This window comes from Hevea brasiliensis, chromosome 12 (genome assembly GCF_030052815.1).
Source record: "Hevea brasiliensis isolate MT/VB/25A 57/8 chromosome 12, ASM3005281v1, whole genome shotgun sequence".
Lineage (NCBI taxonomy): Eukaryota > Viridiplantae > Streptophyta > Magnoliopsida > Malpighiales > Euphorbiaceae > Hevea > Hevea brasiliensis.
The window spans coordinates 37,488,330-37,513,140 of NC_079504.1; the positions used below are offsets into that span (position 1 = coordinate 37,488,330).

At 35.7% G+C, this 24,811-nt stretch overlaps 1 protein-coding gene, 1 long non-coding RNA gene and 2 pseudogenes across 2 annotated transcripts; 2 read left to right on the forward strand and 2 right to left on the reverse strand.

Moving 5' to 3' along the window:
* The first annotated feature begins 11,377 nt into the window (after window positions 1-11,377).
* On the forward strand, window positions 11,378-17,590 carry LOC131171413 (riboflavin biosynthesis protein PYRD, chloroplastic-like; annotated as a pseudogene).
* A 394-nt stretch (window positions 17,591-17,984) lies between these two features.
* Window positions 17,985-18,585, reverse strand: LOC131171412 (kiwellin-1-like). The gene has a single exon (XM_058131501.1). It carries the CDS (start codon window positions 18,546-18,548, stop codon window positions 17,985-17,987), a length of 564 nt encoding a protein of 187 aa, XP_057987484.1. The 5' UTR covers window positions 18,549-18,585.
* Window positions 18,586-19,490: 905 nt separating this feature from the next.
* Window positions 19,491-21,859, reverse strand: LOC131171414 (voltage-dependent chloride channel 1, chloroplastic-like; annotated as a pseudogene).
* A 562-nt stretch (window positions 21,860-22,421) lies between these two features.
* On the forward strand, window positions 22,422-24,404 carry LOC131171415 (uncharacterized). The gene is made up of 2 exons (XR_009142104.1): window positions 22,422-23,283; window positions 23,988-24,404. It is a non-coding gene; the product is annotated as an uncharacterized LOC131171415 (long non-coding RNA).
* The last annotated feature ends 407 nt before the right edge of the window (window positions 24,405-24,811 follow it).

Sequence of the window (24,811 nt, forward strand, 5' to 3'; positions counted from 1 at the left end):
TGCGTAAGAGCATGATAAACATCCATGGATTGTACCGCAAACTTTGAGGGAGAAACAAATATATGCTAAATTGTCAAGTGTGAATTTTGGTCAAGAAAATATCTTTCTTGGGGCATGTAGTATCGTAAGAGGGCATTAAGGTAGATCCAAGTAAGATTGAAGCTGTCCTTAATTGGAGGCCACCTGAAATGTAAATGTAAATTCAGCTGGTTTAGCCGATACTACCGTAGATTTGTGAAAGAATTCTCCATGCATCTCCATTGACCAAGATGCTTAGAAAAGATGTGAAATTTTAGTAGACGGATAAATGCCAACAGAGTTTTGATGAATTGAAGAAATGTTTGACTGAAGCTCCAGTCCTGACTTTACCTACACCGGGTAAAGAATACACCGTTTATAGTGATGCTTCTCACAATGGGTTAGGCTGTGTATTGATGCAAGATCGAAATGTCATTGCCTATGCATCACGCCAGCTAAAACTGCATGAAAGGAACTATCCGATACATGATTTGGAGCTTGCATTATAGTGTTTGCTCTTAAGATCCGAGACACTATTTGTATGGGGAAAAGTGTTACATCTACACGCATCATAAGAGTTTGAAGTATCCGGGTACTGTAAGGAGTTGAATTTGAGACAGAGGAGATGGTTAGAGTTGATAAAAGACTATGATTGTCTGATAGACTATCAGCCAGGGAAAGCTAATGTTGTGGTTGACGCCTTAAGTCGCAAGACTATGGCAAGTCTACGGGTTACTCCTTTGTCTTTAGTACATGAGTTGAGATCATTACATGCCAACTTAGAGATTAATGATGATGGGCGACAAGAGTTGCATGGCATGTACAACCAGGTTGATTGATCGATTAGAATGGTCGCCGTAATGATCGTAAGTATCGGTCGATGGAAGAAGTCCGACAGGCAAGAAACCAGAATTTTCAATCGTGAGATGATGGTTCATCACATCAGTGGCGTAATATGTGTTCCTAATGATGTTGATTTGAGATGATCATTTTGAAGGAAGCACATGAGTCTCCTTTTGCCATGCATCCTAGTGGCACAAAAATGTATAGGGGGGCTAAAGGAGCATTACTGGTGGATGGGTATGAAAGGAGATGTGGCAGAGTTTGTATCCAAATGCCTAACTTGTCAGCAAGTGAAGGCAGAGCATCAAGTACCCACTGGGTTGTTACATCCATTACCAAAGCGCGTAATGGAAATAGGAGAGAATAACAATGGATTTTGTGATGGGACTTCCAAGGACACAGAAGAGTCATGATGCAGTATGGGTTATTGTTGACAGACTAACCAAGTATGCTCATTTTCTGCTAGTTCGGATGGACTACAGTTTAGAAAGATTGGCCAAGTTGTACATTGATGAGATTGTGAGACTACATGGAGTGCCAGTATCCATTGTATCAGACAGAGATCCTAGGTTCACTTCTAGATTCTGGGGTAGTCTTCAGAGAGCCCTAGGAACTAGATTGAACTTCAGTACGGCATTCCACCCACGCATGCATGGCCACCGAGAGGGTAATTCAGATCTTGGAGGACATGCTACGGGCTTATGTGATTGAATTTGAGGGCAGTTGGGATACACACTTGCCTTTGATTGAGTTTGCTTACAACAACAGCTACCAATCAAGCATTGGAATGCCTCCATATGAAGCTTTGTATGGCAAAAAATGTAGAACCCCGTTGTGCTGGGATGACATGGGTGAAAGAAAGATGATTGGACCCAAAATTGTTCAGCAAACTGAGGAGAAGATCAGGGTGATCAGAGATCGACTTAAGACTGCATCGGACCGTCAGAAGTCCTACATTGATTTGAAAAGAAGGGATATTGAGTATGCAGTGGGTGAGAAAGTATTCCTCAAAGTTTCTCCTTGGAAGAGAATTATGAGATTCGGCAGAAAGAGAAAACTGAGTCCTCATTTTATTGGGCCATATGAGGTTCTGGAAAGAGTGGGTCCTTTGGCATATCGGTTGGCATCACCTCCAGAGTTGGAAAAGATACTTAATGTTTTCCATGTATCGATGTTGAGGAGGTATAAATCAGACCCATCTCATGTACTACTAGTAGAGGAAATTGAAGTAAATCCAGACCTCACATATGAAGAAGAACCCATAGAGATTCTGGCTTATGAGGTGAAGCAGCTACGAAACAAACAGATACCGTTGGTAAAAGTGCTGTGGAACCATCATTCGGGCCAGGAGGCTACTTGGGAACGAGAAGAGGACATGAGGAGACAGCACCCACAGCTGTTCAGAGATTGATACCAGGTAAAATTTCGAGACGAAATTTATTTAAGGGGGGGGGGGGAGAATTGTAACACCCCCGTTTGCATAGCCTGGTAGATTTCACTATTCCGGTGACCGGTGTTGGTCCGGACAATTAAGGGGATTAGAACCACACTTAAGACAACTAGAGAAGCTATAAACACAAATAATTAGTAATGTCTAATTAGTTAAGTATAAACAAGAAAAATAGAACAGAAGAAGTTAAACGAGCCGAGAGTCACAGCAATGGGTGACCTTCTCAGAACGATCACAAGTCATTTTAAACTCAAATTTTGAACCGTAAAGTGACGCTATGTCCTTAGGACCCTTATGAACACAAAGTGAAAAGAGAAAATCACGAAAAATAATCATTAAGCTACCAAATAATTAGGTCGTGAGTCAAGAAATATAGAATTAATTGCAAACCGGATGAACCTACGAGGGACAATTTAGTCAATTGACCCGAGAGCTAACTCCGACCTAATCATAAATAAAATCGAGAAAAAAACTACGGGATCGAGAATTAAATTAAAGAACTAATAGAAAAAAAAAAGAAGAGAAAATGAAAAAGGTGTAGGGAGATGACATTATGCATGACATCATGCATGATGCCATAAAGAATATAATTAATAAATTTACTTAAATTGATTTTTGGTCTTCTTAAGACATAAAAGAAAAGAAAAAAAAAATAAAACACAAAAGTCTTCTTAAAAAATGTCACTCTCCCTCTGCCACACCAAAACCTCCATTAAAGCTCAATTTCGAGCTTGCATATTATAAGATTTCACCATAGAAAAGTAAGCCACCATAGTTAAAGCTTGTCTAGGCAACTTGAGAAGAAGATTGGTCATCAAAGAAAGAAGAAAAGAAGAAAGAAAATTGGAGAAAAGGGGAGTTAGAAGTTGCTACACAAAGGTTAGTGATTTAAGTTGCAAATAAGTTTATTACTTGTGTTTATAACTTAGTTAACTTAGAAATATGCTTAAAATGAAATAAAAATATGTGTGAGGGACTAAACTGAATTTTGGCCAGCAGGTGATGGGAGTATAATTGCATGGTTTGATGGATTTAATTAGGTATATAAACCTTAATTAGTTGAATGACTAAGGTTAAAGGCATAGAATCAAGTAAATGCAAGAGTTTGTGTAGTTAGGGTTTTGGACATTAGGGTTTAGAGACCAAAAATGTGAAAAACTTGTAAATGGTGTCTTTTACCTAATGTGAAGTGAAAATGGTCATTTGTAACCAAATGAGGTGTGTTAGAAGTGTTGGAATTAAAAGCCAATTCGGATTGGATAAGGTCATGTGTCGCAAAGATGACCAAAACCTCCTTTGAGGGACCAAAAATGAAATTTTACAAGTCCAATGGATATGGAACCAATTAGTGATGAAAATAGGCACTAAATGACACAATTTTCATTTAGGAAGCCTGCCCAAAAAGTGACCAAAACCTAGTGAATAAAGTGGCCGAAGTCGGAACATCACAGGCTGTCTCTCAAGACAAACTGATCAAATGAACAGTGTTTGTTCATTTGGTCATAACTCGAGCTAGGTAGGTCAAAATGACCTGAAATTTTACCAGTAATTAGATAAGATATAGATCTAAAACTTTTATGAAGAACACGAACCCAAATTATGCCATTTAACCCAATCAAAATACTGAGCAAAGTTGGTGACCTGAATCTGCAGAACTGCAGATTGCCATATGAACAGTAAAGTTTCAATGGCTATAACTCTCTCTAGAAAACTCCGATTTAGGCGATTCTTGAACCGATGGAAACCTAAGACATGGTAGAACATTTCATATGAAGAAAATTAGACCAAATTATGGACTTAACTTAATCAAATTGCTGAACGAAGTTGGAGCAACAAATCTGCAGAACCAAATTCTGCAGCATGAACAGTAAACGTAATTTGCTTATAACTTGAGCTACAAAACTCCAATTGGGGTGATTCAAAAAGGAGAATAAACTTAAGACAATAGGAAACATTTTCTATGAAGAAAGTTTTACCAAATTCCAATAGTAAACTGACCAATGAAACAGTACATTTAGGGACACCAAAATTGAAAATTTGGCAATTTTGCCTAAAAGACCTAAGTTTTGAGAAAATGACCAAAACCAATAAGTTTGGTGACCAAAATGTGGTATGTGGGTAAAGTTGGAATTCCCATACCTATTAAGCCTTAGAAAGTCAATAATTTGACTTGAATAGTGCAGTGAATAGTAACCCGAAACACAAAATTTCAAGAACGTCGAATTTAGTACGTTAGAGCTAGGTAAAAGTGAAGTTAAATTTATTTTTGGATTTATGCTAAGTTATGGTACTGAAACACTGTAAAATTGTGTGTTTCAATTGAAAAGAATACCGAAAGAACTGAGGAACCGAGTCAAGGCCAAGAGGCGACTCGCTTGAGGTTTGTGCACAACGATACTTTTATAATTATCTTCTCAGATACTGTTTTGAACAATGTGAAATATTGAATTATGGCATTCTTATGATGTTTGATTTAAATTGTGAAAGTTATTGTGTATATTTGAAATGACAATGTTTAGCAAATTGTTAAGATAAGTTTTGAAACCACAGTGTCATGACCATATATTTGAACACCTCACTAGCACGACTAGTGGAGGTAATTAGTTTCGAATTTTGATTCCTTCTCTGGAGAAGTGTTGAGGTGTGCCAGTAGAAGAGGATGTGAATGGATATCCATATATTTGAGCTAGCTAACCTTGTGATGTGATTTCTCTTTAGCCTCTGGCTATTGAGATTCTATTTGTTTTAGAATGGTATGATCTAACTGTGGGTTTTATAAAATGTGTTTTGATACTTCGAAATGAACTTGGTTTGCTTTAAAATCTCATAATTCATGTTTTGTGTTTAATGCTCATGTTTAGTCAAATTTTTGAATAAATGTGATTTTATTTTTGCATAGATATTATTTTAGTATGTTGTGCACCACTAAGTCCTAGTACTCAGCGATAGCTTCTATTGCTGTCGCAGATACAGAGACTAGAGGAGCAGTAGACTAAGCTGCTAAAGATTGAGGATCATTCAGCTTGAAGTCTTCGGGTATAATTTATACCCCAATTGTAAATATTTCTTTTGATGTATGTATTGCATATAAATGTATGGACATGTAAATGGGTCTTGAGCAGCTTGTACAAAATTTGTATGAAGTTTGTAATAAAGTTTAGTTTGTATTTCTTTTGATGTAAATTTTGAAAGAATGAATATAAATTGTTTTGTCTCTAATGAAATATGAATACAACTATTTTATTTAATTTGAATGAAATGGATTGCTAGTATTTTGATGATCATTAAATAGTGGATTTGAAATTTGAAAGTTGATAAATGAGTTGAGAAATTGATTGAGATTGAGTATGAAATTGAAGCAGTTGTTGAGAAAAATTTTTAGAAGTGCGTTTTTCAGGTATTTGAAAAACTATTTTCTCCAAATACAAACGGAACTCACAAAATTTTTATAAAATTTATGAAAAATAAAATGGGCCAAAATTTCCAACTAGCTTTCAAACTTAATTACATGTTTTAAATACCTATTAGAAAATGCTCACCACTTGTTAAAAATAAGAAAATTGTTTTAAAATCCCTTGTAGGGTACTTAATGAGTTATCGGTAGGTGAAGTTCGGTAGTTCATTAGGTATTTTACGGGATCATGTTATGCCTTACAGAGGGGTAAGGTGTGACAGGCTCCCCCCTTTTCAACTTTGTTTATGTGGTAAACAATAAAACCAGCAAGAGTACTGTAAGTGAAAAATTACTAGAAAAAAGTGTGTTGTAGATAAGTTACGAAAAGAGTAAGAGGCAGTACAAAATGTTAGTCATATTGGCATCCCAACATGTAGGAAGCCAATTTAAATAGTGTCCCATGTAGATGCCAACTAAACTAGAGTCCCAAATGAAGGATGCTAGTATAACTAGCATCCCAACATGCAGGACGTCAATCAAAATGGTGTCCCGATACATTTTCGTTTTAATTTATTTTTTGTACTGAAATTTATTTTGTATACAAATAAAAATATTGAAAATTTAATTCTAAACATAAAAAATTATATGCCTTTATATAATAATTAACTAATTATAGTAAAAGCATATTCACAAAAATATAGATAATGTACAAAAATAAAAAAAATAAAAAAAATATGTTACTTTAATATATTAAATTTTAAGTCATATGAGACAGGAAAAATGATTAAAAAAATTTATTATCCTCAATTATATTAATTTTCGTTTTTTATTAAATTTTATTCTTATCGTAATCATGGATAATTTATTTTCTTGTTAGCAATTATTAAATTTAGGTATAAAAGAAATTAAATTATTATATATTATGTGTGACCATTTATAACAATATATAATTTAAAATTTTAATTTCTTTTGACTTTGTTTTAATAATCATTCATTATAAAAGAATTAAAAATAAATCACTCAAGTAGATTCATTTTAAGGAAATAAAAAATATTAAAATCATAGTAACAAAGTTATTAAAATTTAGTATCAAATTAGATTGCAATCTCTTATAAAATTTTTAGTTTTTAAGAACGTGTGGGTTGCACTGTAGTTTTTATACTTGTTAGTCTTAATTACTTTTTTTTTTATGTCAATTTAATTATGCAATTTTTTTTTTTGAAAAATAGGTTAGTTTTATAAAGTTAATATATAAAATTTTCACTAGCATATCGTGCGAGTAAGAAGCGAAAATTGTACATATAATTGGCATAAAGGAAGATATAAATTAAGACAAGTATTCAAATTGGCATAACGTTTAAAAGATGCCATATAATAAAACAAAATAAAAGTAGCAGCATAATTAATATATAAATGAAGAAAAGTATTAAAATAAGTCATGTGCCACAGCCAGGTCTCCTTATATGTCACATCAATCGAACTCGATGTTATCCCCCTTCTTCCTAATCTTCTGGATCACTTTGTGCATCCTATGGTTGGTTAGGTTATCCTTATTGTCGTCTTGATGATTCCCCCCATGCAATATAATGCATAGCACTTTGTTTATAGTGTCCAAATAGACTCGCACCAGATGGAATATGGCTTAAGGCATCGGACTAACATGGTGTAAAGTATTTATATGGACCATATCCACCAAATTAAGTCGAAGCATAGTGTGACGACCCAATACTAGATGGTTTGCCAAAAGGAGCAAATAATTCGTCAAATGGTATTTGCGGCTGCTGACTCTCACTGAAGTTGAATGTGCTTCTGCTTTTCATTTGAGATTGAAATGACATCTATGTTGCTGATGGGCCAGGCATTGATGGGGTAGGCACCCAACCAATGTAATGCGTTGGGATAGTTTCTAAATATGGTTGGCATATTGTGGATGGAATAGGATCATACAGTGCAGGCGCTGAGGGAAGAGGATCAGAAGGATTAGGCACCGATGATGTGGAGTAAGGGTGGAATGCGATAGGTGGGGGCAAAACATCACCAAGCAGAGAGGGTGGATGCATTGGCTATTGTCAACGTCGAACAGGACGTGATCGATATCGTCCTACTCTATGTGAGGGCTCAGATTAGTTGATGGGTTGGTCCTCTTCCAATTCATCTATAAAAGTTACTGGTTGATGTGCGAGTTGAGGAGGTGGCATCTGGCAAAGCCAACTTTCTTGCTCTAGAGCAATCATCATTTTCCTTAATATACGCTTAACTTATGTCACATTTTCTGTTGATGGGTTCTTTAATTTGAGCAAACAATCCTCGATTCCGTCCTCCTGTAAAAAAAAAAAAATCCATGCATTAATTTATATTTTGGTTTAAAAAATATAAAATGATTAATAGTAAGTATTTAATAATGGAAAAATAGGTATTGTAAATCATTATCATAGAACCAATAGTAGCTCAATTAATTGAGATCCAACGTCTAGCAACTCGACAGTACCACTCCATATATTCAAAATGATGGTAGAATGGCTGTACTATTTCTTGCCCTTAAACAATGAGCTATTCTCGCCTATTTCAATGATTAATATATGTCGTATGGTTGTGCGCCCAATTACTCTTACTAAATTAGAGAGTAATCTTGTGCAGCTCATCTATCTGCATTGGTGGGCATGGAATAAGCTGAACCAATCCAAATTGCCTGAGCACCCTGTAAGGTTGTTGCAATTCAATAATATAGAAGTAAACTAATGACACCATTGCCTTCTAAATGGGACGTCCCTGAACATACATGTCTGGCAGCTCATCCAATGATTTATCATTATATGGTTCCCATGTAATTTTCAAGTTAATATTAAAAAACATTAAGTCATTATAAATGTAAGGAAAATATAACATATTATTATTTTAACTCAGATTTATGGAAGTGTGGTTTACATCTTGAGGACGAATCTAGTCAAGGTTGTATCGAATTTGTGGTAATCAGTAATCTAGCGAGCTCTACTCCACCTGTTAATTGCTAAGAAAAATTTATATGTAATGCAATAAAAATCAATTTGCTCATTGCTTAATAGAAAGAAAATATAGTTGTAGGGACATACCTAGCACCTAGTAGTGCATCATCAGGTGTTGATGGATCTCTTATTGATGAAGAAATTATTTTAAATCTCTCCTGCACTGCATCTACAAAATGAATAAGGGCCTTGAAATCTCCTTCATTTCAGAATAAAGAACATGACATAGCTCACGATAAAAGAAGGCTAAGCATGCTCCACGCCAACTGTATGTCATAGCTTCCCTCAAGTCTTCTAAAAGGGTTAGGAACATCAAGTTTACACGTGAGTTTTATTTGCTAGTTTGCAACCTTGCAAGTGCAGGGATCGTTAATAAGTAATATGAATAGAATATCGTTCCCACGACGAATTTGTAAGTACCAAGCTGGACAGCAACTTTGACTATTTAGGCTATCGAATATGATAAGAGAGATTTAAATTAAACTAATTTAACTAACTAAAGCTGTTGAGAATAAAAGAAGATAAAGCAATAAACTTAAACTTAGAAAGCTATTAACGAAAATAATTTCAGAATTAGAATTTCACACTTTAACCTTATTATGGACTTAACCTTATCTATTTAGCAAATTGAGAATTGTTACCTTGATAAAAATTAATCCTAATATATCTTAAGTTATCTCTCAAGGTATCTAAAGTGTATTTTAATTAACCTAAGCCCTACTTTTATGGAGATCAATCTTAATTAAAACTCTTTAAGCTCTTTGATTAATTATGAAGCTCCATAAAGGATTTCAGCCTATCTCTAGATCAGATTTTCTAAGTTCAAAATTCTGATTTCTAATATTAATCTTCATCTTTCAGTTCTTTAGTTAGTATCTTACATCATAACTAAGTGGATACCAACACATACCATGTATTAAGAACATAGAAGATTGAATCAAAGAATAAAACTCAGATTTATTAAATAACTTTAATATAGATCCATAAAAGAATTTGAGAGTGCTATTTCCCTAACCCAAGAATTAAACAAACTACTCACTCATGGTGAGTTTAACAAACATAATAAAATTAAAATAAGAGAACATAAAACAATCTAAAAAAAATAGAACAAAAGAAACCAAAACAAGGATCTGTAGCCTTGGACTTTTAGAACTTCAGCTGAAAATTTGAGCTTTGATGTAGACTCTCTCCAAATTGCTTAGAAAATTAGGGTTGAAAGTAAAACAAACTCTCCTGCTTGTTTCTGCCTTCTAGTATTTATATCAGGTACTTAAAGGTCTTGTTTCACTAGTATCAAAAACCTTAGAAGTCTATTCAAAAGGAGTGCAACAAAATCCAGGTTGAATTAGAAGTCTTGTCTAGCTTTTATAAATTACTTGTTTGGTCGAATTAGAGTGCAACAGGTGCCAAGTTAAATTACTTTCATTCAAAAAAAGATGAGCTAAAACAAAACTATTTCCTTTTATAAAAGAAGGAAACTGTAAAGTTTATATATTGTAAAAACATCATTTCCGAACTAAAAATAAAAAGGAGGAAATACTGAATAAAAGGAGAGAAGGAAATGAAGTACTCTAATGAGGAAAAATTCCTTTAAAGCCAAGAGAAAAAAAAGGCAACTATCTAAAACGAAAGGGCTCCACAATTTTAAATTGTAGTCACACTTGTGATATTGAGAGAATTCAAAGGAGATAGACTATATTAAAAGCCATTTTCAAATTTGAAAAGGCCCGGTGGACAAAAAATTGACAAATCAAAAGGATTTTTTTTTTTGCAGTTTATGACCATCTCATAACAATGTGAGAAACATTAATACCATATTGCTTTCTAGAAGAATGTAAAGATGTATGTACCATTACAAGCCAAGAAATGAAGTTCAATTTTTAAGCCTAAGGACATTTCGAAGATGCAGCTATATGCATGCCAATAGATTAGAAGGAAAAACATTTTGCCATCTGCCTGTGTCTACAAGAAGCCTTAATATGCCAAAATCTCTTGACAATGTTCACCATTCAACAACACTAAATTGTACTGTGTCATAAGGGGAAGAGGGAGAAAAGATGATTCAGATCTGCCAACAAACTGTCCTCCAAAGACCTTTCCAAATTTTGGGGCATCTGGCAAGGTAATGCCCAGGAATATATTCACCTTCAAAACAAAAAGATTGAATGATAGCATGAATCAGATACAAATTCCTCCTTAGGCCTACCGTGCAAAACATCTAGAAATAGGGTGAAGGAGAAAAAGATTCAGGAGGCATGGATAGTCATTTGCTTATAACACACATTAAGTAATCTAAACTTGATTAATCATGTCAGTTACGCCTCATTTTGGATCACTGCACAAGAGAAACGAAATGGGGAATGAGAATCCGCAAAAACCAATCCACACCACTTACTGCCAGCTTTCCCCCTCCCCAAAAAAAACAACTACAAGGACAAAATATAGGAGCAAAGCAACTCGAGAAGAGTTACTAACAGAGGATGATTTCGAGGACTTGTTGAGGGAGGGCAGGAGATGGAAGCAGAGAGCTTCGTTAACTTTGGAGCACAATATATGATATGCCTGATCAACTCTATTGCATAACAAGATGTACTATCGCCTATCTGATAAAATTGATAATAAAAAAAAAAAAAATGAAACAGCATGTCTAGGAAGCTCTGAAGAAACAGATTGTCTGGGTGGTGTAGTTGGTTATCACGCTAGTCTCACACATACTTCTAATCTTTTTTTGCTTCGATCTTAAACCAAATCTTCAGAGGCAAATCACAAAGACACCCACAAAATCTGCTAAGATTTCACATCCTCATCTTTCAGTACTCCAAACAAAGATGCAAATTCAATATTTTTCACTCTCAAATCGCACTCTGGGACTGCCCAATTTATCACATTCTCATATGCTCTATCTTTTGCACCAGCTTCTGGTCTCTCTATTCCAGGGTACAGATTTCATTCCAAATTTGGGTGTTGCAATTCAGTCAAAAGGTTATCCAAATCACTTGGTGGTTTGAGAAGATATGGTGGATTGGTTATGGTCAGTTGTGGAGTGTTAGCAAATGATGGTAGTGATGAAGGTAAAGACGATGGGTTTTATATAAGGAGGTGTGTGGAACTGGCAAGGAAGGCAATTGGGTGTACAAGGCCTAATCCTATGGTGGGCTGCGTCATTGTCAAAGATGGCAAGATTGTTGGTGAAGGGTTCCACCCAAAAGCTGGTCAGCCTCATGCTAAGGTAACCCCACGTTCCTTTCCTTTTGTCTCCACATTTCGTTTGCCATTAAATCTAACTGATTGTTTTGATCTTTGGTCTCGTTTACATGTATTGAGTGTCTCTCTGTTGTGGATAAATCTCGTTTTCTGCTGTTCAATTAATAGTGGCTGGATCTAAAAATTGAGAGTATTGAGTTTGTTATCCATGGCACCCGAGACGGAGTCTGGGCTTGTTTAGAAGAAATTTTTTCTTTCGACCTTAGGTGATCAGATAACTTTCATAAAGCTCTGGGATTAGTAATTCTTGCCTGATTTAAGTTATTGATGTTGTTCGATTTGAAATGTGTTTAGCATTCTTTTGAGCAAACATTGAAGGTTAAGGTTGAAAATGAAGAAAGAGTTTCAAAATTTTGAGTGGATTATGTTTTGAGGATTTTCTACCTTTGATTTGCTGACTTATGCAGCTAACATGCATCTTTCCTATTCTTGTACAATATGATGTCTACTTTTCAAATCAGTGTCTTTTCTTGACAAACTGTTGTCAGATAATTTGGTTCCGGTATTTGCTCTGAGAGATGCTGGAGATTTGGCTGAGAAAGCAACAGCTTATGTGAGCTTAGAGCCTTGCAATCACTACGGGAGAACTCCACCCTGCACTGAAGCCCTCATTAATGCCAAAGTTAAGAAGGTGGTAATTGGAATGGTTGATCCAAATCCAATTGTGGCTTCAACAGGGGTGGATAAACTGAGACATGCAGGCATTGATGTACTTGTAGGTGTAGAAGAAGAATTGTGCAAGAGGCTCAATGAGGCATACATCCATCAAATGCTGACTGGAAACCTTTTGTTACACTCAGGTATCCATATATTCCCTTTGATAGTATTAAAGCAAATCATTTATCCTGAATAACTAATATTAAGGAGACTATTTTTAGTTGGTTAATGCTAGTGCTTGGATTTTTTTTTTCCTTATTTTCTTTGAGGATCTGCTTTGGTATTAACTTTGTTCTTAGCTAATATAATTGTTGAAGTATTTTAACTCGAGGCATCTGCCTAACATGTAGATACTCCCTCTCAGTCAATGGCCACCTTTTAAATCAACTTGAGGAAGGAGTCACAGAGTGTGGCGGATACTACTCAAAATTGTTACAGGAATATGATGCAATTATAGTTTCCAGCTCATTAATTCACAAGTTTTTAGTTCCTACATCACAAGAACCTGGTGCCAATCAACCCCTTTGTGTCATAACTGCAGCTTCTCGTTCTTCTCCAATCCAAATCCGTTCTGTAGAGGAAGAAGCAGCATCCAAAATGATTATATTTACAGACAAAGAGACAACTGTCGAACCAGTAACAGCTCAAAAAGGAATTGAAACTGTGGTATTGGATGGGATATGCTTGAATGAAATTTTGGAGTATGGTAAGCGTCGGGGACTGTGCAGCATTTTGCTGGATTTGAGGGGAGGGTTTGATGAGCTTCAAGGGCTTCTTAATGATGGTATTGAGCAGAATATGTTGCAAAAAGTCATGGTGGAAGTATTGCCATTGTGGGATGAAAATAGTACCAAGAGTTCCTTTGTGGCTTTGAAGAGTGTTCAGAAAAGACTAAAAGTAAATAATCTACAGCCCAGGATCTCACATCAGAGCATTATACTGGAGGGTTATCTTTAGTGCAAGTTGTCTGAACTCAAGGAGACAGCACATATATTTTCGAGCAGAGCCCATGTCGAGCTTACCAGGTACTCCATTTCACTATGAGCTTCAAGAATAGAATGGAAAGGTTTATTTCATGCTTCCCTTATTCCTTTGCTTACATCGAGAAACAGTAGCATAATGCCCTGAAAGGTCCTGAACCAACAAATTTGACCTTCCCTACATTTGCGATTGCATGCTGCTTTAATATTATGTTTGCAAATTTTCAGATGCCTGAAGACATTTTCCCTCTTTTTTTAGCAGCTTATGTGTTAACAACAAGCTGTACTGAGAACTTTCTTGAGATATGTTCACTCTTATGCCTTATTTTGATTGCTTCACCATATTAATGCCTGGGGTATTAAAGCTTTATTTTGCAGGCAATTCATTGACCTGCCCCAGAGATAAATACAATGGGGAGTCTTCATAAGAAGTTTAAACACATAATAATAATTTTATATACATGTATCCTCCTATACACATTAAATTATTACATGAATTATGTTACAGATGTGTAGTGTATGCGGATGCCTCAAGCATTCAGACAAGCATATATTCATTTTTCCCACACTCAGGGTCAGACACTTCTAAGGTATTCAAAACAGCATTAAAGGAATCGACAATATTGTCAACGCAAGGAATCTGTTATGAGCAAGGAGTAAAGCAGTTAGGAGGTTAGTCCAGTAGTTAAATAGGAAGATTCTATTGTACTAGTATATTGTAATTACTCTCCACTCAATTATAATTGTAGAGAGCAGTTATAGAATCAAAAAAAGTATAAATAGGAACTTAATTGTAAAGAGAAGACTATCCAAGATCATTAATAATCAAAGGTATCTCTCATCTCTGAAATATTCTCTTTCTCTTCTCATCTACTCTCTTCTCTTTTTTTATCTACTTCTATTCTTGTCTCATCTATTTCTATCTCCCTCTCCCTATTTCTCTGTTTTAGTAAGTGTGCAGACTAATATGTAACAAATTGGTATCGAGCTGTTAGATTGGTGGGCAACTACTGAAAATTTTTCCATGGGAGTAGCATCTATGGTAGATTACTCTTCTCAAAATACCAGGTTTCTTCTATTCTTCTCTCTTCTTCTCTTCTTCCCTTTAATTCTTCTTCTTCTCTGAAAGTCTTTCCTTCTTTCCCTCTATTCTTGTTCTTCTTCTTCCTCTTCTTCTTCTGTTCTTACTTTTCTGATCTATCCTCTTCCTCTTTTGTTCTCCTTTCTTCTATTTCTCTTCCCTTTCCTCTATTCAGATTTCTTTTCTATTCTTCCTTCTTTCTTGAATTCTTGAATCAAATTTCTCTCTTCTATCAATTTCTGGTTCTTTCTTCTGTTTCTTTTCTTTAATTTTTCACTTGCTGCATTTCAAGAAACCTGTTTCTTGAAATTCTTGGAATTTCTAGAAACCTGTTTCTTCCTCCACCTTTTCCCTAATTTCTTCTCTTTATTCTTTCTTGAAATTCTTGAAATCCTTGTTTCTGTATCAACTTTTCTTCCCCAGTCCCTATAATTTTTCTTCTCTAAGAAATAAAATTTTCCAACATTCTACTCAGCCTTCTACATGATGATCATGGAAGACCATCATTGGGAACAGAAATTACTTGATAGGATTATGGAAGTTGTTGAAAGAGGATTAAAAAGGCAGGAAGAATTGTTATTACAAAAATTAGAGAAATATGAGAAGTCATTTCAAGAGAAAATTGACAAATTGGTGGAAGCAATTCAAGTGGTAAAGGAGAATGTTGCAGTCTTTATTAATGAGGATCCACTTCTTGAAAATTCAAGTGAAGAACAAGATGTCTTTGATGAAACTTCCAATAAGAAAGACAAGTCTATTGAGATGAAGCAAGATCAGGATTTTGTTTTTGATTTGTCTGGTGCAATAGAGGAATATGAGGAGGAGAAGGATAATGATGGTGATGATAGGAAACTAGAGTTGACAATGGGGAATGCAGAAGTTAAGCCTGAAATTCTTGCTGCACAAACTTTTGGGGATGTTCCTGAAAACAAGAAAGATAAAGAAGCAACAAAAAATGTGGTTACGGTAAGCAAGTGGCAGAATTTTAGGAGCCAAGATGGTGAGTTCAACTGTTGTAATCCTATAAGTCTCATAGAAGATGAATGGGAAATATCAAGAAGGGAAAGGAAGAAACTTCAGCCATCAAATGTATTATGATCTTCAAGGAACAAGCATGGAAAATTTGGAGAAGAAAAAGAAAAAAAAAACAAAAAATTCTTTGTTCATTAACAGTTCATACTATCACTTGCAACTTTTAGCCAATTCTATGAGACATTTCAGCTGAAGCATATGATGGAAGTTAACATTTGGTATTCCAAAATTCAGGGAATTAACTGGCCAGCAAAAGAAACTATGTGGGATTCTCACATTCTGTCGGCTGATGAGAAGGCAGCACCTAAAATTCATTTCAATTTCCAATATTTTCTTCATTCTTGAGGACAAGAATGATGTCAAGGAGTAGGGAATGTTATGAGTAAGGAGTAAAGCAGTTAGGAGGTTAGTACAGTAGTTAAATAGAAAGATTTTATTGTACTAGTATATTGTAATTACTCTCCAGTCAATTGTAAATGTAGAGAGCAGTTATAGAATCCAAAGAAGTATAAATAGGAACTTAATTGTAAAGAGGAGACTATCCAAGATCATTAATAATCAAAGATATCTCTCATCTCTGAAATATTCTCTTTCTCTTCTCATCTACTCTCTTCTCTTTTCTCATCTACTTTTATTCTTTTCTCATCTATTTCTATCTCTCTCTCCCTATTCCTCTGTTTTAGTGAGTGTGCAGACTAATATGTAACAGAATCATGATCAGAATCACATCACATGGTAGAGTCACTCATCCAATGGAGGTGCTCAATGAAAGGCCAATGGCAATCGAGGCATCTTTATTAGATAAGGAAGTTCCGATTCAATATGGAAGGGTTTAATGAAGGAATCTCTGTTGCTAAACCAAATGTTTGGACGAACGTTGCAATTGAAAAGAATGACTATTCTGGAAAAGAAGTGCCTGAAAGATTATGCAGGAAACAAGCATTGCAAGTCGACAATGACGGTGAGCAGATGGAAGCACCTCCACCCGAGTAAATGTGGCTAGCTTCCTTGTTACTGCAGAAATAAAGTAATGATGAAATGCAGAAAGAAGATGATATGGATTATCGCCTCCAGCAGCTTTTCAGAGGTGTTTATTCTCCCAGTAAAAATATGTGCAAAATGGAGTCAAGGATAACTGAAGCCAGCCAACAGTGTTTATCTCCATTTTTGGTTCAAATCTCTCATGTAAAATTGCAAGCACCTTCTCTACAATTCTTTTGTCTATTAACTCATCCCCCATCAATCACTTTCATTAACCACCTTCATAAAATATGTTAGAATCTTTCTGTCTCAGTATCTCTCATACTTAGAACTTCAAAATCTCCTAAGATTTAGTCTGCATATGCCTGGTTTTGTCCCTTCCAAAAAAACTCCTCCTTGAGCTCATCCCGGGCCTCCTTAGCTGATTCACAAGCCATTCTTGGACACAGCAGAATGTATGGAGGTTAAAGCCTTGAACCTTTTTGCACATTGCTTACTATGCATTTTGATTTGAGCAAGTGAAGGATTATCAGGCAAAGGCGGAGGTGCCCTGCCTGTCTCAACAAAATCCCATTGATCAAAAGCCTTGAGATAAGCTTTCATTTTCACTGCCCGCATTTGGTAATTTTCTCCTGAGAAAATAGGAGGTGAAGGAGGTATGAAGCAGCTGGAAGCCATTGACTGTCAGTGTTTAAGGATTTTGTAGTGACGGTTTTTCTCCCTTGTTTTTCTTTCGCAGCCCCTTTAAAGACCAGAGAAGCTCTGATACTAGTTGTTGACTTTAGAGCTCAAGAAACATAGAAAAATGGCTATTGGGAGAGACAAAACTTCCTTTCATCCACAAAACTTTTTATATCAGATCATAAAATCAGTAAACATTGCTTTTCACCTACTAAAAGCAGTAATTATGTTTCAGGCATCACTACTGGTGGATGAGTTTCTGTTCCTGACTTCTTGTACTTGTATGTTTGATGAATAATTTAAGCACGTGTCACATCTGCAAGGCAAAATGGTGAACAAATAGATGTCTGTTTTGAAATTTCTAATTGGTTATTTTTGGAATTCGTAACAAGAATGAAACGGGAAACGTTTTATATATATATATATATATATATATATATATATATATATATATATATTGGGTCTTTATAAATATGGCACAATAATGCATTTATATGGTACAAATATAAAATACATGTATCATTCTATAAACAAGAGAACATTACATAGAGAATGAGAATTATATTAGAGTATTATATATGGATCGCTCAAGCTCAATTGCTCAAGCATCGGTCCAGTATATGTCCATTTCTCCCACATCATCAGGGTCAGACACTCCCAAGGCATTCCAGACCGCTTTGGAGGCGTCCACAATATTGTTTCGGCAAGGAGGTTGATAATCATGATCAGAATCACATCCCATTGTAGAGTCACACTCATCAACTACTTTGGCCTTGACGCTTTTTCCATTTCCATGGATAGTAATATAGTTCAAGCACCTACTCTTGTTGTCAAACCATCCTGTGGAAAGTGCTACCACCAGCTCTTTATCTGAATGGAATTTATTATCACATTCAGATGGTGCACCCCCGTCACCACCAGCTTCAAAACTGTTCAATGTTAGCTTTGCTTTTGTGTGGCTGCTCACTGGTGGTGAACATTTGTAAGTAGTGTAAAGCTTGCCATCTACGCAGCAATCTGAGTCGTTTTCTTGGTTGCATTGTCCTGGGGGAGGCTTTCTACCTCTTATCTTGCCGCTGGGCTTGCATGTCTGAGATTCTGCACTGCTTATGACAAGAAAGAGAAGACTAAGGAGAAGGATGCTGGAGCAAACTTGATTCTTCATTTTTTTTGTTTTCCTCTGTTTATCTCTGTTGTATTGTTTTATGATGGTTTGGTGTGAGTGAAATGAATTGGCATATGACTTTATATAGAGAGAAGGTACTGAAAATAGCAATTATTTAATGTGAAATTAGGACAAGTTTGTGATCTTTTCAATTCAAATAATTATGCCAGTGGTAAATGATGACCAGTATCAAAACCTTACATAAAGATACCGTGAAAGGTATAGGAGGAGGATGAAGACAAAACAGAATTAAAAGAACTTAAATTAATACAACATTGGCTGGTGTTTTGTATTTTTTTTCATTTCATCAAGCTTATGATACCAACATATTTCTAGAAAATCATAATTTTAAATAATTAGCAAAAAAGTATAGCAGTAACATGTTAATATGAGCCCATATTGGCTCAACTACGAAGAAGTTACATTAGAGGTTCCACAAATATAACCATATGTTAATAAATGACATAAATATATAGAGGATCATTTCTGTAAGACCAAGAAAAGAAACATTTTTTTTATGTTACATGACACATTATTATTTAATATTCACAAGATATGCGGAGGAATTTTCAAACATGCACTGTAGTATGATTTATACTTCAATGTGGATTTGTAGCCATATTCCTCCAAGACTATCATCCCCTAGGACTGGGAGACGGACAGTATAATATAATCCATTGCAGTGCCACAACTGTCCTCACTGCATGCAAATGCCGTTGACGATTCCTTCTATATACGACTAGCACATTCACAGTGATACTGTTCTATATATACAGAACATACATTGGATGGAAGATTTCTCCAGGGAGAATGCTTTCTGCATATATTTGAATGCTTCACCTCAGCTACTTTGTGAGGCTTTTATAAGAGAGGATGAGAACTGCAATCTCCACCAAATCTCAGTAGTTAACTGGCATTTAGTTCTGGGATCAGGCATTAAAGCTTAGAGTCCTATGAATTGGGCCGACCATTTGTTGAGTGCTCACAAGCGTAGTTCTTTCTTTTTGCAATAAGTTGTGTTTGGATGACTTTCTCAGTTCCAATTGCTTCCTGAATGTTACTGTGAACTTGACTGCGAAGCTCATCAAGGGCTAACATTGAACATGGTTCCTCGATCAGAATACCAACCTATGGAAATAAATTATGTGCCAAAAGAAGAATGAAGTGTTAAAATTTGGTACAAAGGAAAAGGGAGCACCTATCTAACAAGGACATCACAATATAGAACTAATTGTTGATAAGAAAGAAAAGGAAGAGAAGCCAGATATATCACCCCTCCCCACCACACCCATTCCCTCTATATGAAGATTCTGGCTCCACTAATGTTCACATAGGTTGTGCAGAGATTGGAGGGAGTCCGTCATACAGCATATTTGCTTCACGCACACACTATGCAAGCGTATAAAAGAAATTAATGTAGACAATTCACAGCAAAGAGGGGAAAATAAACATACCTCTTCTATGCAGAATAAGGAAGCAGCACTGATGAAGGTTGCGGGGACCACAATCCAGTGGCAATCATCCCAAAGTATTATAGGAAGAGTGAGATGCCAAAGGACCAGAAATCTTGATGTCGAGCGGGTGTATAAGAGTGGAATGGGAATTCCCATGAGTTGTTAACAGACACCAATTCCTTCCTGCAAACATGAGATCTTTGACTCCTGCACCATAATGAAAGTGTTGCTGGAAGATTATTTATTGGTAATTACTATGGTAGATTCACCAGCTTTCATTTTATTACTTGAGTCTAGTTATGTTCCCTTCTGTTGCAAAGTAAAGCATGAAGAACCCACTAATTTTAACCTGATATTATTTTCAAAATTCCCGATAACACGATCCAATAGTTACGGGGCTGAGAAAGCTACTGGTGAAAAGTATGGAAACCCCACCAATCAGAATGAAAAACTTTAAACAGTCAATTAACCTGACAAGGAAAATACAAGCTGATTTTTCTGTGATTCCTCTAAGTTGAGCAATTGAAGGCATTGGGAAATGAATTCAATAATGCAGCGAGGCCGATGCCTAGAACTGAGTACCACTGCTAGATCATCTAGTTCAAGCAAATTCCTGAGGTCTCGGACAATACCTGAACCATAAATCACATGGCACTGCAAATAAAAACTTTTCAGCCAACTTCATTAAATTAGAATTTAGAAACTGTCACAAGAGCCAACATTTTTCCAGCAAATCTGACTCATTATTTCTCAAACACAGAGGCCTATCAAACAAGTTTTCATCTCCATGTTAAACCAATACAGATTCAAAGTATGATGCATCTATGTAATTACAGGACCATCATTCAAATTCATTTCTTTGTAAGCATCTTAAACGAGTCATAATGTAAACGATATAATTATGGGTCCCCCTCAATATTAAATTGCTCCTGTTTGTTCAGCAGAACATCTATTATTACCAGTCAAGCTACTGAGGAATTAGCCCTGTACTCTGGCAAAAAGAAGCTGACCTTAAGTGCAACTGGAAGGCCATAATATAATGCAAAAGAGCATTTTTAAGGGCAGCATCATTAGAATTGTCAACCGTAGCAATCACATGCCCGGCAAAATCATTTGTACCCGAAATCACCTCTGTCCAGGCTTTCCTTCCCTCTTCAAATCTCGAATAAGAAGCCTCCGTCCTAAACACCAGCAACAGCGCCAATGCCGGAGCTGTCAACTGATAGGGCAGAGAAGAAGCCCTCAAAACAGGGAAAAGCCCCGGCAATAAATGCATCTCCACCGCAGAATCATAGACAGCTATGACGGCAGCCGCTGAAGTGAAGGCAATCACTGGAGGAATTAATGATAATATGACTCGCGATTGAAGACTCGAGAGTAAGTGGCGGATGTGGCGACGGGAACTTCTGTGTTCGACCCATTTCTTGTGGGTGTAAAGAGAGCGCTTCTGCTGCATTCCTTGCTCTTTTACGCTGTCAGCCCAGTCGGGGATTGCGCGGAGAAGGGAGATTAGGGTTACGGTTTTAGAGGGGTCAGGTGGGATGGAGGAGTGAGAACAGAGAGTTTTGAAGGAAAGGACGGGTCTTGGGGGTTTGGAGAGTAAGGTAGTTAGGTGTAGTTTGAGGACAATTTTTGGGAAAAAGTTGGAGGAAAGTGAGAATTTGGGTAGTGGAGATTCGAAGGGGGTTGTGGATGGTGTCATTGGTGGTGGCTATTAGGTTTAGGGCTGGAGCTTGGAGGGAGAGAAGGGAGGGAGAGGAGATGGTCCAGGTGAACACGGACACGTACAATGGAACATGAACATGAACAAGGCAGTGGCAGCTGAGAGTAGATGGGATAGTTAAATCAACGTTGTTTGTGAAGGAGATTTTTCACACATGTTTCCATTTTAAATAATTATGTAAATATAAAATAAATAGTTACCCAAATGCTCTCCTTCCACAAAAGATAGATTTCTTTCTATTTACACATAAATTAAAAAATATAATTAAATAATAAATTTTATTTTTTAAATATATCCTCTATTCATATTATTTTATTAAAAAATTAAATAATAACACACATTATTAAATTATTATTAAAATTAATAAAATTTTCTTCTTTAATAAAATTACAAAGTTAAAATTTAAAGATTAAATTGTTATAACATATCAAAAATTAATTTATAATTTTTTATTGATTTAATTGTAAATTACCGTATTTTACACTCACTGCTCCCAGTTCAGATTAATACCACAACCAAACATTACCCTCACTCTTCACTAACCACTGACAGTCTTGAAATTATTAATTCTTTATTATATTCATTACATCTTCTCCAATTCCCAATTAAGACACAGCACAGTCATGGAAGGAGCAATACTAGTCCAAGACCCACCAACCCAAGACCCGAACCCAGACACAAACCCAAACTCATAAGCTGCAAACCCAACTCCCCTTTCACAGCCACCACCAGCAACGGTAAATGCTGCACCACCACAACCGGCAACAGTTGTTGTAGCATCGCCTTCACCTTCATCACCACCACCACCGCCACCCCCTCTAGCAGCTGCTTCTCTCCCTCCCAAAGGCAAAAAGAAAGCGCTTGATGGTTATGTCCAAATCCAATACTGCAGCTACTTCAAGATGCGTGTTGTTCTCAAAGATATTCGTTCCCATTTACTCGAGTTACACTTAATAATCCATTTCCAGTTTTTGACTATTTGATCAGCATTTGTGATTGAGATTTTTGTTTTGGTATTTTACTTTGCTCGAATTCATTCTAGGAATTTAAGGTGTAATTCATCTAAATTTGTTTTATTTTTATGTTAATTTGGTTCATAGCTTCATAGGCGTGGTCTATTTTTAGAATTTATTTTGTTTGCAATCATTTTGAAATGCTTCAGAGCAGGTGATCTCTTTCTGGGCTTGTAGTATACTGTTTACTAGTTGCAAATCCTCTAGCCCCTTTTAGAACAATTATTAGTTGAATATGCCCACGACCTCAGGTACTTAATTATCTTGCATGATCAAATTTTAGACCCAATTTCTTTCAGTTTTTCTACATTTTGAAAACCTTGTCTCAGCCTCTATATACGATGGAGAGAGTAAAATGGTGCGGTAGACAATAGTGCTCCACTTCATAGTAAAAGTGCCCCTCTATAGTTTTTGGCGCATTAACCTTTTTATCGTGCCTCATGTGTTTATATTAAGGCTAAGGAGGCGAAATTCATTCTTGTTGTTGAAGGTGCTTCAAACAGTGGACTTTCGGAGTTGCAAAGGAGCTGATGAACTTTGAGAGAGTAAACTTACTTATGTGTAGTTTTGTTCCATAAAAATGTGCATAGTTTAATAACTATATACCTGTAGATGTTCTGAACGCAAATTTTATCTCTGGCTTGACATGCTTTATCAAATCCAATTTTTGACCTTTGTTGAATTGGAATCTTTGCTAACTACTGTATGTGAGTTCAAATTCATTGTCTATAATCTCTTAGTTATGATTATGTTGTAGTCTTCACTATCTCCAACTTATTGCAATGGAAATTATCTTGGAATTCTCTTAGTTTAAAAATTGTAATAATTTGAGATTTAAGAAATGGTATTCATGGATTCTGAAATAGGACATAACTTGCTTGATCTATTTGTTTAATTATTAAAAGAACTGCAAAATGAACTGCAAAATGAAATTAAAGCAACAAATGTCAGTGAAAGCCTATGATCAAATTCAGATGTGTAATTCTAAGTAGTAAGAACTTCTGCGCAGCTTATACTGGAAGTCATTTTAGCATAATTTGTTGACATCAATAATTAGAAAACTTTTTTATCTTATTTGTACATGAGCCTATCTCTTAGTTTCATAAACAAATCACTAATTGGTATCATCAATATCACTTTATTATTATTATTATTATTATTATTATTCTAAACGAGTTATTTGTAATTGCGAAATCTGTGTATTAGTTTGTGGGACTTGCTTTTGACCATGTAACCTGTGGTTTTCAAGGTTGAAGCTACTAATGGAATTATACAACTAGATGATTGCTGAAGTAGTCACCACAATGAAGCCGTCACCACAATGAAGCCTAAGAATGAACCTGCAAAGCAGCTCTTACCAAGTGAAAATGGGATTGGGTAAGAGCCTGAGGAGCAGATTCAGGAAGTTAAGCTAGCAGATCAGCCTCAATCAAACTGAGTTTTTGCAAAACCATCTAAAAGTAAGGAGGCTATAGATCTTGAGGAGCAATCATGCTGCATAGGTGGATCTGCTTTTTGCTGTAATTTTATAACCTTTTTAGGCACTAAACCAGTCTACTATGGGAGAACAAAGGAATCATTTCGGGCTACTCAAGTGGCCTTGTAGGGAATGAAGGTTCTCTATTGTTGTTAGTTAAAGGAAAATAATAATAGAATGCTTTTCTCATACCTTAACCCTCCGTAAGGCATAACATGATTCCGTAGTGTACTTAATGAATTACCGTATTTCGCCTACCGATAACCCATTAAATACACTACAAGCGATTTTTAAACAATTCTTTTTTTTTTTGAAGATGGTGAGTACCTTTAATAGGAAATAAAAACTTTTATTTGAAGTTTAAATGTTAGGTAGAATTTTTGAAAATTTCAATTTTTTCACAATTTTGTAAAAATTTCGGCAGAGTGCCTTCTGTATTTTGAGAAAACAGTTCTTCAAACACCTATAAAAAGGCACTTCTAATAATTGTTTTCACAACTCCTAACCTCCAAATATAACTCAGTTCAACACAATTCAATTCAAAGTCCACAATTCAAATTAAATTTGTCATCTCAAAATATTTCATAAATTCATTC